Source organism: Leptopilina boulardi, unplaced genomic scaffold (assembly GCF_019393585.1).
Source record: "Leptopilina boulardi isolate dan_hultmark-lab unplaced genomic scaffold, ZJU_Lbou_2.1 LbouV2_213, whole genome shotgun sequence".
NCBI classification, from domain to species: Eukaryota; Metazoa; Arthropoda; class Insecta; order Hymenoptera; family Figitidae; genus Leptopilina; species Leptopilina boulardi.
Window position 1 is genome coordinate 2,699,971 of NW_026137767.1, and position 17,164 is coordinate 2,717,134.

Genomic DNA, 17,164 nt, shown 5'->3' on the forward strand with positions numbered 1-17,164 from the left:
TGTCAGAACGAATTCCCCTGAGCATTATTATATTTTGTCTCTCTTTCTCTCTCACACAGAAAATTCTTAGAAACACTTGAAAAACGGTTACAAAGTCTGTTTCGTGGAACATAAGCAGCGCCAGCATACAGTTTCAAATTCCATTTCCATTCTGACCTGAGGCTATACTCTTGCGAGAGACAAAATGGAACGTGTTCGCAGAGCCTCTCCCGACGAAAAATCGACTGCCACACGGTTAAAAAAGAAAGCCCCCCCATCGTTTGTCGGTACAATTACAAGACAGACACTACTGATTATCTGTATATGCCCTGTTCTTCCATCTCTCTTCACTCGAGAATCGAGATGTCGATAATTATTTTACTGGAAAAAAAACCTGCTACAAAGAATTTCAAAAGAAACAACAAACCTCTCTTTAGATATTCTTTTTTCATACCTCTTTTTGCAGTGACGTCAATTTATTCTTCTGTTTTGCCAAATTGAATTGTTTACTTCCTCACTTTGCCAAATTGATTCAATAAAATTACATTACGTATGATGTTGTACACTTTGGGTGTGTATTTTATCACTAAAAAGTTTTTCTATTTTTTAAAAATATTATGAAATTTAGTTTCATTTCACATGATCCAATTGAGATTACTCGTGAGATTATTAGTCCTGAATTTGTAGGGTATAAATGAATTTTAAATTAGAACCACCAGAAATTCACGAGTAATTATTAACTTTTTTTTCTGTTTTTTGAGAAAAATAAATTGTTGTATTTAAAGGTAACTTATACCAGAAAACACCAGTCAGCAGGATTGCATTTAAAGACCTGAAGTACCAGTCGCAATTTGTCCCTCCATAAATCTTGTATCTTCTACTTCCGTCTTAAGCTTTAAAGAGTCAAAAGAACCGACTTGGCGCCAGCAGCCCAACATAACAGTTTCTATATACCTAAATCATCTTTTCATCCTTCTGTCTCTGTTTCTCTCGCTCTCTCTCTCTCTAGAATTGTAAGGGTGCGGAGGCTTTTCCTAAAAGCCATTTCATGTGCATAGTAGTACCTGTAGCATTTCAAATTGTAGACAAACAAAAAGACTTTTGTACTTCTAACTCCAATTTTTCACCTGTATTTTCGAATAATTAATTTTACCTTCTTTTTTCAAATTTATAAAAAGATAAATATCAAATTTTATAAAAGTATTTTCAATGGAAAATATGTTAAAAAGCATAATTTTCATATAAGAAATTTTTAACATTAGAAAAACTTTTATAAACTTAATACAAGATTTGATAAATTTTACTGTCATTTAGTAATGAATCAAATACATTGAACCAAATTTTAATATAACTGTTGTAAATTAATAGATTATTAAAATGTATTATTTTTTACATGAAAATTTCGCTTTTTATACCATATTTTTTACGACTTGAAAATATTTTTACAAAATTTTTAAATACTTTTATAAAATTTGGTATTTATTTTTTTTCCGTGTAGAAAAAAAATTCTCGGATGTTAACAGTAAATTTTGGGGTATTATAATTTAATACCAAAATGGATTAAAATAAAATGCTTTAATTCATTGAAGATTAAAATAATCTATTCATATAGATTAAAATCGCAAGCTTTCAAAAATTTGACATAGAAACGTTAATATTTTCGAAATCCGAGAACGAATTTAATTCAAAAAATTGATTATTTTAATCTTTTATGATATAAATTTAATCTGCACGCTTTTTAATACCTCATTGTTTACTGTGGTTTTAAAACTTGTAAAATTTAAATTCTTTTTAACTTTATTACCTCATCTCGTATATTTATCTATAATTTTAAATATATGTATGAAATTTTTGAAATTGAAATTTTCAATTTAACTTTTTAAACTTCATTCTCTTTGTGCACTGTAAAAAAACAAGTTGAATTTCAACTCACTAGAGGATGCTATAAAAGCCTTTTGGAGTTGAAGCGAAGGGAGTTAATTTTAAGCCTAGGGCTCGGCCTAGGGAGTTAGTTTAAAGGAGTTAATTTAATTATTAACTCCATTTTTGGTTTGATTTTTAACTCGAAAAATTTAACTCCCAACTCCAGGTGCCGTTAACTCCCTAATTTTTTTTACAGTATGGTAGCCAAATCTGAATTTAACAGAATTTTCATTTATCCTAATTTCCATTTAACAGAATTTCATTTGCAAAAAGTTAGAATTGTGAAAAATTCAAATTTCTTAAAGTTTAAAATTGTTAAAACTTCAAATTTACAAAAGTTTATAAATTTCAAATTTTGATTTTCCAAAACTTTGATATTTCATAAGTTCTTTATTGCAAAAGTTGAAATTTCATTTTTGGGTAATTTTTCTGATTTATGATTTTAAATTTGCACCAAAATGTTTCTGCCGAATGTTTATTCGAACAAATGAAAGTTTACAGGAAATTTTGTTAAAAAATAATTCGAACAATTATAAATTAAAAAAAAATATAAATTCAGCTATAAAAGAGAATTATATCTAATGAAATTCTATCGAATGAAAATTATTCTAACTTTAAGGCATTATTCATGCGTATCGAAAACTCGTGGAATTTTAGAATAGATACAAAATTTGTAGAACTTTTAGAAAATAAAACATCGAAGAAATATATAAGTATTCAATGGTGCTAAATTTAAAATTGGTCAATCAGATTCCCCTCTTGTTGAAATTTCTACGATTTGAAGATTGGTGCAAATGAATCTTTCCTTCAAGGCCATAATTCATCCGGTCATAAAAATCAGTAAACTATATTTGTTAAAATAAAAATTTCAATCTTTTTTTTCCACAATTCAGTGAAGACAGTACTACATAGTTGAAATTGTCAGAATGTGATTAATATATATTTATGAATGTATATATATATATATATTACATTTACTGTCTAAATCAGTGCTACCATAATAGTACGACGACTTTATATTGAAAAGTACTGCTACTGCAGAGAGCTGCAATCAAGATTATGGACAGAAGAAAATTGAATCTAAAAATATAACTTATATTTGGCGAGTCGCGTCTCGCGGTTGGTAAAATGAAGCTGAGTGAGAGAGAGAGAGGACACACACAAAATACTAATAGCGAATAGAAAGTTTGAAGAGGAGGAAAAGAGAAGAGAATAAAAGAAGAGCTGCGACCGAGTCGTCGGCCGGTCTTCAACATTTGGGGTGGGGGAGGGTTGTGGTTCTGGCGCCGCCGCAACGCGGGGGTTGGGACGTAGGCCCATGACGAGAGGAAGGGGCAGTGCGGGCAGCGACTCGGCGCCGCTACGTGTCACTGCTGGCGCCAGCTAATTGTCGAGGCCAAACCGGCATTAGCCGAATGCTCACCGAATCGAGCCGAACTATTAAGTATAAAGCGTGCAGTCTCCTACACTCTCCGCAATGTCCTCAACTTTCTTGCAAGTTGCAGTCAGACGAAAGTTGCTCAGTATTTATTTATATATGTATTATTGGCCTTCAGACAATTCTTTACAGTAGCACTTGTTAATATCTCGCCTCTTATTCTTTTGTCGAAGAGAACATATATACCTATTTACGGTATATCATATATGCATTAATGACTCTCTATCTCTGTTCATTTCTATGTCAGTAGTCGATTTGACATCATTATCTGCGATATAAGTTAGGCATCTTCGATTTTTTGTCTCTCGCCATTAATGGGAAATTTATTAAATTCTTAATCAAATTTTAGGTTAGGTTTGCTCATTAATGGAAAATAGCAGTTTTGAAATTTTTAATCATATTTTAGCTTAGGTTCTTCCATTAATAGGAAATTTATTAAATCAGTCTCGGAATTCTTAATTAAATTGAAAATTTTAGGATAGGTTTTTTTTGTTAATGAAAAATGTAGTAAATCAGATTCGTAATTCCAATACAGTAAAACCCACGTATATCGAATTCGAAGGGACCTAAAAACCCTATTGAAAATCACTGTACAAGATCTTGTACAAGAAAATGTATACAGGTTCAGCAGCTGAACTTGTATCGCAGTTCTAGTGCGGAAAATGTACATTTTCCGCACCAGAACTAGAACAAATTCAGCTGCTACATTTTCTTGTTCAAGGTTTTGTACATGGATTTTCAATAGGGAAAATATCAGATATAGGCGGAAATTCGATATATCCGGGTCGAAAACTTAGTTATAATGATCCAAGGGACCAAAAAAATATTCGATATAAGCAGAAATCCGATTTATGCGGGTCCTATATACAGGGGTTTTACTGTAGTTAAATTAAAAAATTTTAAGTTAGGTTTCTCCCATTAATGGGAACTTTATTATAAAGCAGTTTTGGAAAATCGAAAATTTTAGATTAAGTTGTCATAGTTCGCAAATAAATACGAAATATCAGTGAATACTTAAATATAGTCAATTGGAAATGACGGCACAATTCAAATGAATGTTGAGAAACGTGCCTTTCCAGTTAAGATTTGGAAAACATGCTATTTCAGATTCCAATATTTTTTGCTCATTTTAGGTTGACGGAAATATAACGAAAAACAAAAACCATTATAAAACTTACATCCTATACTAATTTTAAAATTCTATTTCATTTGATTTTTATGGATATTCTTTCAAATAAGAATTATTTTTAAAATATAACAATTTTATTTCAAACTTTTAAGAGATAATTGATATATTTATTTAAAAATAATTTTGAAGGAAGAGAATTCGGAAACATTATAGCATAGTGTATATATGGGCAAATCCACGAAACTTTTAACTTTTGTGATTCTCGAATCGAACACTTAAAAATCTGAATTATTTTAAATTAAAACTTTGGGTATCATTTTTTTTTTGCTAAATTATATACAAACGAACATTTATGTACAGTATTAGAACAAAATATTTATTTGACAATTAGTTTTATAAGTTAAAAAGTGAAAAAATGCTTAAATTTCATTTGAATTTCTTGAAAAAGTTTATATTCCTAACGTTTTTATTTTTGCGGCGTGTAAAATATCACTTCAGCTACTATGGAAATATCTAACAGACATATTTTGTCAAAAAATTTTAACTAAACCATTAGTGTGCCATCACTAAAACTAAAAATACGAAGGTTTGATTAAGTGATAGCACTTCTTAAAAAAATTCAATTGAATGTCTTCTTATGAAAATATCTATTATGGCGTTGGATAAAAATAAAAATTCAATGTATTTCTTAAAAGGTGATGAAAAAACAAAAATTTTAAGACCTTCTTCAATGATGTGCCTCTAATTGTATTCCTGTGGCAACAATTTAAAGATGATAATAAAAATCGTGATTTCATTTAAATTTATACATTTTTGAAAGGCACAACTGCATTTTTGCTTTAAACAGGTCAATCTATGGTGTGATCGAAACATTTTCATACATATATTTGAACACAAAAACGCCGCTTAAGGATTTTGAGTGAAATAAATTTTATTAAGTTAAGAATATGCTGAAAACACTTTTTTGGAGTCTTTACCCCCTCTTTTCTAAAAATTCTGACGTGTGCTAAGCAAATTTAGGTGCCAGAATCGTGTTCAGAGGACGAAAATACTTTGGAAACCACTCCGATATCAAAAATAAAAAAAATTGAATTTTTCAATTTTATATGTAATTTATTAACATTAAAGAGTTTAAAGAGTTAAACATTGACGGCTTGAGCTTAAAATGAATCACGCATATGAATTTGTAGTGCTAAAATGTACTTAAACGTATGTATATACAAAGTGACATCAATGTGTCTGCAAATTAAAAAAAGAAATTTTTTTTTCTTGAAAGTTAAAAGTTTCGTGGATTTGCCCATATAATATTCGAATTTTCTATCCTTGACATTTGAAAGTGGTATTTTATATATTATATGTTATCGCGCAGTATTTAAATTCGTATATAGTATTCTCGTCAAGGATATTATATACGCATTTTTACAGAAGTTTAATGCAGGATAAACCAGAAGTTTTTGAATGTGAGTTTCTTGTCCCGTTATAACGTTACATGATCATTTATAAACGTAAACGTCTTTATTGCATACCTAAACATGAAAATATATTGCGCGTGTTAAGAATTAATTCTATATAACTGAAATGATTGTTATTATATAATTTCTAAGGATAAAAATTGTTGTATTATAATATAAAAGGGACCAGACGGTATTAAAAAAAGATAATGTAAAATAATAGAGATAAAAAGAAATTATGAAGATAAGGTTGTGTCTAGCTTTCTTATCTAATCTATTTTCATTGTCTCTCGTTAAAACATGTTACTCTTATCCTACATTATTTTCATTATATATATATATGTGTTATGATTATTACAATTCGTCAAAATGAATAATTTCGAAGAAAATTTTATTTATTAATTACGTAAAAGGAAATATTTATAATGTTAGTTTTAATCAAACGTGTATTTTGAGAATATCAACTTTTTTTATATTTATTAACGGAATAATTGTTATTGTTAACGTAATAATTTTTGGCTACTGCATTATATATATATAGATAATTATCACATTTGCTATTCAAGGTCAGTGACACGATAATATACACATAATAACGAGTCAAGTGTTTTTAACCTGTTTGATTTGTGTCGTTAACTGCTTGGTGAGGATAATTAAATTATGAAATAACGGGAAAATGATTTGCCTCTTTTGAGAATTTACATCACTACAACGTTGTTATGAATTGCTATTTTAATTGTAATAATCCTATTGCTATATGACATTAGTGATAATACTTAAAATTAAAACAGTTTAATATTGACATTCAATTTAAATAAACATTAAGATTCTAGTATTAAAGAAATGTTGCCCACCTACACAAAGTTAAATTAGAACCATACATTTTAGGAATACAATCATAACAATTCCATGTTTTCTGTTTCAGAGTCGCCACCACCTCCTTACTGCCTTATCGCTGACAGAATGAGACCTGAAGGTAAGCAATTTCGTTTTATATAACACCTTTTTAGTCATAATATATACATACGGATAGAATTTTGCTTTTGCTGTCACAGCAAAACATTTTTCGTTAATATGGGGACAGCGAATAAGTACAGCAAACTTGATACTTATCCTATAAACAAAAAGAAATTAATTCACTGGTTCAGCAAACTGATTTTTGTACTTAAAATATTACACAGGTCGACAAAATTTTGGCCTACTTCAGAACCAAGAACCATAGTCTGTTCTTTGTTTTTTCCGAAGTATTTTGATGTGCTAAATCCAAATCTGACCTCAGAATTGACCCCAGCACGTCAAATTTTCGAGATATTCTAACCTAAAAGTGAAGAAAAAACGTTTTTTGACCATATTTGAGGTCGTGTAACATTAAGATGTAATTTTTTTGCAAAAAAGTCGTTACAGCATCTGAAAGTACTGTTCCTTTCTCCTTGAAAATGCATTTTGAAACTTTAAAAAATCTTTATTTTCCTCTGAGTTATCGTCATTTGAATTTTTTGAAGCATTATCTGATACACGAATATTGAAACATTCACTAAACTCAGAAAATTTAAATAACGATAACTCAAAGTCAAAGATTTTTTAAAGTTTCAAAATGCATTTTAAACGGTAAAAAATAGTATACTTCAGATGCTGTAACGACCTTTTTGAAAAAAAATTATCTCTCATTATCTCAAATTTGATTAAAAAACGTCTTTTTTGCAGTAAAGTTAAGTTTTTGGTTCTGAAGTATATGCCAAAATTTTTTTGATCTGCACCAAATTTTAACTTCAAAAATCAGTTACCAATTGCACCTTTCTTTGTATATAGTTAAAATTATAAGACAAACCTTGCGGAAGTATATAGATTAGAAATTTCGATGTTACTTTCAAATTCTTTGATTAGCAGCATATTATAATGAATAATTTAATTCCAGGTTTCTATACGTAAACAAAAAATCATATTACATTGTTGTATTGTATTTTATATTGTTTTCCATATTCTTGTTTGTTACATATATTCAGCAAAGACGTTAACTCATTGTGTTGTTTATAATTTCGAGCATCAGATCTTTATCCTTGGCAGTTTACACAGAAATTGAGAAGTTCCACGGACATCCGGACGAATGTACAGACACAACGTGGGAAGTTAGCGCATTTTCTCGTCACTTGCGGTTGTTTTCTTTTCATCATCAAGCATGTCCCTCATTGCCTTAATTTCAAGTTACAATATCTCCACGAAAGAATCAGCTATATACTTTCGATCGTCGTGCGTTCCTCTCTCTCTCTGTCTCCAGCTCTTCCTTCCTACTCCCTTATTCCTTTCTTTTCTTTCTCTTTTGCGTTCGATCCTAAACTGGTTCTCGCGATCAATGCAAGATTGCGAGTATATATATATATAAAGAACCGATCGGGTGGCCCTCAACGATACGTTTCCATTATATACTTATGAACACGCTATGTCTGCAGATCCTGGAGGGCATCATCTTTGCCTTTTTAACAGACCATTTTTAGTCTCGGATATTCTTCCCAGAGTTATACTTTTATAATATTCTTCACTCGATCTTTATAGGATAATTAGGATATAATTTTTTAACCTTTTTTTAACCCCTTTGCTCAGTCTGTGGTGGAACTATATATCTATATTATTTTCTACTAAAAATAACCCAAACAAAAAGTGTTTACAAAAAGCGTATTAAAATATTTATATGTATTTTTTGGAATAAATTTTACAATCTTTTTTTGGGAAATATAAAGTTCACTTTATAATTAATATGGTTGATGGATAGTTTTGCAATAGTTATGTAGTTTCAGAACTGAATTATAGAAATATGGATGTGTAATTCGTTTAAATAGGCGATAGATATCTCACAGTTTTTAAGCTGTATTGGCCTGAAAATAACGATTATTGTTTTAACGAAGAATATATTTTTCCACAGATATATAATTAACGCAACTTGTATAAACTTATCAGATATCCTTCCTATTTAAACGGATGACACTTCATATTCGAAAAAGTATGTTAAAATCGGCTAAAAATTATGTTGATTACTTTAAATTTAAATAATCGGAAAGTTGCGCCGATTGGGTAGTTCTGCAAATCAACGAAATTCCGCTAATTTAAATTTAGAGAGTAAATACATATTCCCATTTATGAACCACTCTATGTAAAAATTAACAAGTTCAGAAATTCACAGCTGCGGCGCGCGACTGGGCTCAAAATTTGAAATATTAACCAGAGATGTAGATAATATATCAATGAAAGATCCATAGCTAAATTGTGCACTCAGTTGTAACACGTAAAAATATCCAGATGAACCTATAAATATATTCTATAATTCTAACGAAAATTAAGGAAACAGTTGATGAGAGCTTGAGAAAAAAAATCTTCTTCATGCATTGATTCATCAGCGGAGACACAATATTAGAATATTTTGTGGATTCTTGGAGAACATTAAATATAAAGCATTTAGCGCCACGTTTGGAGTTTGAACGAAGAACAATCTGAAGCTTGTTGGTACTGTTGAAAGTTGCGTATGTGTCCGCGCAGTAGGCGCCTGTCGCCCGTGGTCGCTTAACTCCTTTATGCTTAATTGCTTACCCGGCTTGCCGTCCTTGGTATACGACCCTCTCTCTCTTTTTCTTTTTCCATTCCCTCTTTTTCTCTCCCTGAAACTCTCTTTGGCTCTCTACCACTCCTCCCCCACCTGACCAAACCTCTTCAAGTCTTATGAGCATATATACGCATTCTTTCCTCTTTGCTCCAGCGTGAGTGAGGGAGAAGAAGCTATCTTCTTTTCTCTTCTCTCCTCTTGTCGCTGCGGCTGACACACACTCATATTCCCTTTTGCTCTCTTCGCGAGTCCACGATATTCTGCGGCGGCGGGAGTGGCTTTCGCATTCCGAACCTCCTTCATCTATATACTATATATAATCGAGCTCCTGTCCAAACGAAAAATCCTACGAGTTCCAAATTAGGAAAATCCTCGATAGTTACTGACGCAATCTTCAACTATTAAAGATATACATATGACGATGATTAAAAAAAAGTAGATCAGAAGAAAATAAAATTCAATGTTCCTCAGATTGTCAGAAAATCCACTTGATTGAAATTGAATCGTGTTTTTTTGTTTTTTTTTAAATCACTTTTTTTATTAAAATTTTTTCTTTCAATGAAGAGTGACAATCTGGTAAAATATTATAGAACTTACAAGCTTTATAATATGTTTAAGTTTTCATTAGATCCAAAATATTCAATAAAAATTAACATACCTAAATATTTGTTTGTAAGGTTCCATTCACCGAGGAGCGTCACATTTATTTTTGCACAGAATCAAAAATTTATAACTCTATAAATAGCATCATCAAATTTTTGATTTTGTGCAAATGTAACGCTTCTCGGTGAAAAAAACCTTGCAAAAAAATAATAGGTTATGATAATTTTTATTGAATATTTTTGAATCTAATGAAAACCCGAGGCAAAATTTGAATCCTCTTTAGCTACCCTTAGAACCTAAATAGACTCTCTTTTTGATCTTGTAGACTCCCGTAGACTCTTCTTTGGATCCGAACGTGGAAGAAAGAAAAATTTGTGACTGGTTGAGGAAGCTAAAGAGGGTCGCTGTTTATGAATTTGGCATCAAATTTCAGAAATTCAAAATGGCGGATACAATGTGGTTGAAGAATTTTGCATAATTGATAGAATTCGCTTAAAATTTATTGTTTGGGGTTTTTGGAGTTCTAATTACTAATCTGGTTTTAAATATTTTGTGATCAGTAGCGCCGAAAAATACCAAGTAATAAATCAGGGTGTCTAATGGTCAGGGAATTTTGTTGGTCAGGGAAAAGTCAGGGAATTTCAGAAAATTTCATTCAGTCAGGTTTTTGAGATATTCTAACCTAAATGTGCAGAAAAGACGTTTTTTGACCTAATTTGAGGTATAACATTAAGATATAATTTTTTTTCAAAAGGTCGTTACAGCATCAGAAAGTACTATTTTTACCGTTAAAAATGCATTTTGAAACTTTAAAAAATCTTTGGCTCTGAGTTATCGTTATTTAAATTTTTTGAGTTTGGTGAATGTTTCAATATTCGTGTATCAGATAATGCTTCAAAAAATTCAAATGACGATAACTCAGAGGCAAATAAAGATTTTTTAAAGTTTCAAAATGCATTTTAAAGTAAGAACAATACTTTCAGCTGCTGTAACGACCTTTTTGAAAGATCTTAATTACACGTCATATTCACAATTAGCGATGATAGATTCGCAATTAGCGATCATGAAAACATTCGAATAATAAGTTTCAAACGAATCCGATCAATTTTTTGGGTTTGTATGCAAAAACAACAAGTATAAATCTTGTTTTATCCAAATTCCATTAATCATCAAAGTTTTTATAAATTTAACTAAATTTTCATTCAAGATTTCAATTTTTTTCTGCAAACAACACTTGTAAATTGCAATTTTTCTTTTGTACTATTTAATTACAAAAGTATAAATACTTTGTTTCATGGGAATAATACATATAAAAATATAGGGTTTTTCTTTAGTCTTCTTCATATATGACACTACTGGTTTTCTGTAAAAGGAAATACTTTTATTGTATATATAGCTAATAAATATTTAAGGCAGGATTTCCTAGTAACATACTTGGAGTCTCGTTTTTCTGCTATCAGCGAAAGATTTTTAATAAACATTTATGTCGAGTTCTTGTGATGAAACTTCTTCAACTCCATCTCTCCTTGTCACTCGATATGCGATAGAACGAAAGCAAAATATATGTATATATATAAAATAAGAAGACCGACACAGAGGCATTAATTCCTTCTCTTCCGCTTACTTTTTTTTAATGCCCATTAAAAAATAGTAAAAGTCTATATATTTGATTAACTATTCCAAAAATTGTTAATTGTCAATTCAAATATAAAGTATTCAGACAAAATTTAAAATAAAATAAGAACCCCCTGAAGAGTCAAAAATATCCTTCAAAAAAAGGTTTTTCTTTAGTAAACAATACTTTTGTATTTTCATTCTCATTAAATAGTTGCTGTAGATTAGATTATAAGATCTAAAAAGAAGAAAGAAAAAAATTTATTTATTTTAGAAAGATTAAAAAATGTAAATGTTTATTTTAAAAAAGTAAATATATTATTTTTTTGTAGCAGGGAATTATTTATAATATTATAACTTCAAGTTATAACATCGAACAATGGAAATTAGAGATTATTATAAATGCAATAGAGAAATAAATTCGTAATACTCGAAAAGAGAAATCGAATATATATTCTATAGTCGCTCTCTGAATTCTCACTCTCAAAAAAGAAAGAAAATAAAATGTGAAAGAATCATGTCTCTGCAGTTGTCGGCAGATATGTACAAAAATAACTTAAATAACTCCTTCTCCAGCTTCGTCATAGAGACGAAGCACTTTCTTGACTCGCGCAGTTTTGTAAGACCATCTTTGCGCCAACACAACAGGAAACGCTATTCACTCCTTCAGGATTGGTTCTCTATGGTATTTTCAAAGGAATGCGATCACCTCGCTCGCTCCTCACTTCTTATCCAAAACCTTTCTCTCTATATAACATCATCCACTCTTTTAGTGAATGAATCAGGCATTATATGGTCTTAAAAAAAAAGAAATCGATTAGTCTATCGATAGTTTTGCTATATTTTACACAACTTTACATATATAGATATTAGAGAGAAATTATTATACCTTAAGATCAATATAACATAACTCATGGAATATATATATTTACATATCTAGGAGTCAATAACATTCTATCTATTTCTTTGTCTCAAAAAAGTATGCTGATGAGTTCAATCTTTTCTTTGAATTTTCTCTCGAGACCTTCTTGGAACTAAATGATGTTTATCTCTCAATACCACCAAAAGAGACTATATTTTTTCTTTTCTTTTTTTTTTCGTTAAGGTACTTAAATTTTCTCGGATAAGGAATATTTGAAGTAGATAAGACAATTTTCACAAGTTAATGAATTTCGTGCCATTGAAATGATATTTCTTTTATAAAGACACTTTTTTTCTTCTGATATATGTGCGTATATATACAAATAGACATTCTCAGAATTTAATGCGATTTTAGATAAGATCATTATAATCTTATTGTCTATTAGGATTTATTATTGTCCATATAAGTATGAATAAAGAAGTTATGGTTAACTTTTTAGATGTGTACTCATTTACTTGACCCTTTTTTTAAATATATATAAAAATAAGTTACTTTTATAAAGTTTTATATTTTAAAAACTTTATAGAATTCTTTTCACTTTTAAACCAAGTTAATATTGAATGAATCTTTCTTTTCAGAAGGTTAAATTCAAGTATTTTATATACTTTTTATAGAAGACGACAAACCGAAAGAAAAAACATTTTTTGGTTGACTTAAACAAATAGTTTGGTTGCTTAAATACCAACAAATTTTTTTGTTGGGCCAACCAAATTTTGGTTGCTCTGACTAAACATTTTTCTCAGTGTATAATATATAATTCAATAAAATAAATTCTATATTAATTTTAAAGTAAAATTAAAAATTTATTCAAGATCAGATCATGAGATTGAGTTGAGCAAGAGAAAGCAGTAAAGTTAATAGAAAGGGAAGTTTCTAAAGGGTGGTGTTTATTTTCAGACCGAGCACCAAGTGAAGGGGATTCTCTTAGATGCAGAAGCACCACACCAATACCTCTTCCCGGTTCCCTCACCACCAATGGAGAAGGTAATTATCTAAAAATATTATTCGCTTTTTCTAATTAATTTGCATATATCAAGCTATTTTTCTAATGCTTATGTAAAATATTCGATGTTATTTCATTTTTCATAAACTTCTTTTTTAATTATTGGAAAATGACAAATTTTTTAAAAAATAAATCTGATTATCGACGAGAGAAGGGACCTTATGTCAAAAAAAATTTTAGGTTATGTTTGTGATTTGAAATTAAAATACTCAGAGAGAATCAACTCTTAATACAAAAAATTTATGTTTAAGTCTCCATTACATTAAACAAATTCAATAAAAAACTAAATTTGATTTTACTCAATTAAAAGAAAACTTTTTATCAAGGTAAAACTATCAGTAAACATAACTTAAATTTTTTTGATGTAAAATACCTTCTCTCGTGGAGCGTCATATATATTATCAATCTAAAGACTAAATAAATCAAAAATCAACTGAAGTTCATTAAAATTATCAGAGATTATATTTTTTATATTGGAACGACACTGTAAAATTTTTCTACAATTTTTTTAAAAGAAAGTAAAATATTCAAATAATTTTTTTTTTTTAATTCGAAAAGAAATTAATAAAAATGGGTACGGGATATTATCGTGTAAGTTCGTCCCTGTTTCGCGGCTACGCCTATAACATGGTTAACCTTGAACATCTCTCTCTATAGTGATCCCTAGGAGCGATTTCTTCTCTTCTTTCGTCAAATTTTACATCTCTCTATAGTTCTCTATTTCTCGTGTTAAATCGTTCTAGGGAATTTCTCAGAATGCCAATTTTTTTTTTTTTGTTACTAAAAAAAGAAAAGAAAAATGTTTCCCTTCGATGTGTAAATCGAGAGTGAGAACTTGGATGTTCCATCTGCGCTAGTGCATACTTCGAATCGAGGAAAATGAACGAGAAATTAAAGTCACGCTCCGTCAAGGATTGAAAATAGCGAGGTGCGGTTTGCTAATAACGAATGCTACTCGCAAACGCGTTCCTTCGTTGCTTGACTTTTACACTCACACACACACACACACACACGTGATGCATCGGTCTATAGCACGAATTGCGGACTTTACTTCTTATTTTCCACACTGCCGAGAAATTCGTGGAAACTCACGCGAAACATTTTTGGCTCAGCTAAAAGGACGTCTGAAATTTTTAGCATCGCCGTAATTCTTACTTTCTCATTCTGTTGCAAATATATATACCTCCACCTGGATACCTCCTCTTTCCATTAGTAAATTAATGATATATTTTATTTTTGGATTATCATCTTGCCATATTATAAAAAAGAAAAGAATTAGAGCTTTTTTTTAGTTCTGATTGGAAAAATGATAAATTCTTATATGAATCCATGAAGAATATCAGTTTGTGCTAATGCAAAGGCCAGTGCTCTTGTGACGTGATACAAATTCCTTAGGTCGGTGGACGAGTGTGTGTGCGGTGCGCGCGCGAATAGAAGGCAAAGAAGCTCGCAATTCTTTGAAAATAATCGAGGCAGCATTAAAGCACATGGATAAACGGTGCTTTGCTGCGCTGTCTACATATATATATGGTTTATCACTTCTTATCAACATATATATATGTATATAAGACATTTCGTTTTAAATTGCATATTATAATATTTTTATTACTATATACATGAAAAAAAATGGCGAGACTACTTTAGACACAAAAGTCAGATTATAGGATTAGTGTGAAGTAAAATAGAATTAAAAAAGTAAATTCGATTATAATGCCTGAATTTTCCTCCGTTTCGCAAGTCGAGAGAGAGAGAGAGAGAGAGAGAGAGAGAGAGAGAGAGAGAGAGAGAGAGCAAGCCACAGTAGTATTCTTTTGATTTTACTCAATTCGAGTAGAAAATAAAATCGATTGGAATTAAGATTTTGCAAAAAAAATCGTGCAAAATCTTTATGTTTTTGGGGTCTCTGAAACCGAATATGAAGTCAGTTTATCCCTATCACGTTAGGTATTTGACATAACCTCAAAAAACCTTAAAATTCGCCTTCAAAATTTTAAAATCAAGTAAAATTTGAAGTCTCATCGTGTCTACTTAATGTTTTTATGATCGCTGAAGCCAAATTTGAGGTCTATTTAACCTTACAACGTCAGTATTTTGAAACAAACTTAAAAGTACCAAAATTTGACCCCAAAATTTTCAAATAAAAAAAATACTGATCTGTCTACTTTATGTTTTTGAGGTCACTGAAACCAAATCTGAAATCTATTTAATCCCATCACGTTACGCTTTTGACATAACCTAAAAAATATCCCAAAATGTGTTTTTTAAAATGTTTTTTTTATTTTATTTCAAGCTCAAAACTTGGATCTTATTTTCTATAAAGTACGTGACACTATTTTTTAATTTTGTACATAATCTTTCTTTATACATATTTTTTAAGTTTACTTTGTGGTTAAATTTTCTGAATACAAAATAGAAATTTTTATTTATTTATTAATGTTTATTATTAATTTACTGTTTCTTTTTTTTCAAATTTCCTTTTTGCACCATGGTGTGAAAATTAAAATTATAAGTTAGAAATACAATTGACTCAATCTTTTACCAGTTAAGTATATATTTAATTGGAGATAAAAAGTTTGTTGTGTATTATAACCTAACCTATAATATAATGCATTATTTACTTATTCTCATTTTTAAAATAAGATTTGTAAATAATTTTTTTTCAGTTTTTATCGCATAAAGCAAAGCATAGAAATACAAAACATACAATAAAGAGAAAATAAATGAAAAAAAGATATATTGTTTAAAAGCTGATAAGATTATTTAGAAGTTTGTAAACACAAAATTGACAAATACAGTTTCTCACTGTTATTGTTTTGAATATATTTTTTCAATTTTAATAATATGATAGGTATTTTTGTGTATTGGAATACCTTTGTATTTTATGTTTTTATGGAATATTTTCGTCGCTATTGGATTAGGTCACACACCAATGTTTATTCTCATTGATATACATTCCATTATTTAATTTAAAGGTCAGAAAAATACAAGATATAGAAATTTTAAAAATAAAAAATTAAATAATGAAAATGAGGTTATGTTGATGGTTAAATATATCAGATTGACGTTACTTTAATGCCAGTACCTCACAAACATTTCTTTTTTTATTTTTTTTTGCTACAATAGGCTCTTTATGTTAACATAACACTGATGCATAACAACGAATACATTTCCTAAGAATTCTATTGTATTCGTTATGTTACTCAGAAAAAAATTTATTTGAAACAATCAAATTTTTAATGAATCAACCAAAACTTTATTTGGCTTAATGAAATTCTTTCTTCGTTCAAAAAATTTAATAAAATAAATTTCGTTTTATTAACCTTGTTGTTTATTAATGGGGAAAATTTAGGTACAATAAATAGAATTTTCAGTTTCAAACATGAGTTAATGATGATTTTTTGGGTATCCAGTTTTTTTTTTTGCTTTGTTGCATACACAGACATATTGTTTTTTTCATCCTTTAACAAGAAAAGAGATGCTTAAATTTGGGAGCACATTTTCAAAATTTCA

At 29.5% G+C, this 17,164-nt stretch overlaps 1 protein-coding gene across 1 annotated transcript in view; it reads left to right on the plus strand.

The window, feature by feature from the left end:
* Positions 1-17,164, plus strand: part of LOC127278946 (mothers against decapentaplegic homolog 6) — a 49,160-nt gene that overhangs the window by 15,788 nt on the left and 16,208 nt on the right. The window contains exons 3-4 of the mRNA XM_051300917.1: positions 6,846-6,896; positions 13,549-13,635. Of these exons, the coding sequence (XP_051156874.1) occupies positions 6,846-6,896; positions 13,549-13,635 (138 nt within the window). The remainder of the gene's footprint in view (positions 1-6,845; positions 6,897-13,548; positions 13,636-17,164) is intronic.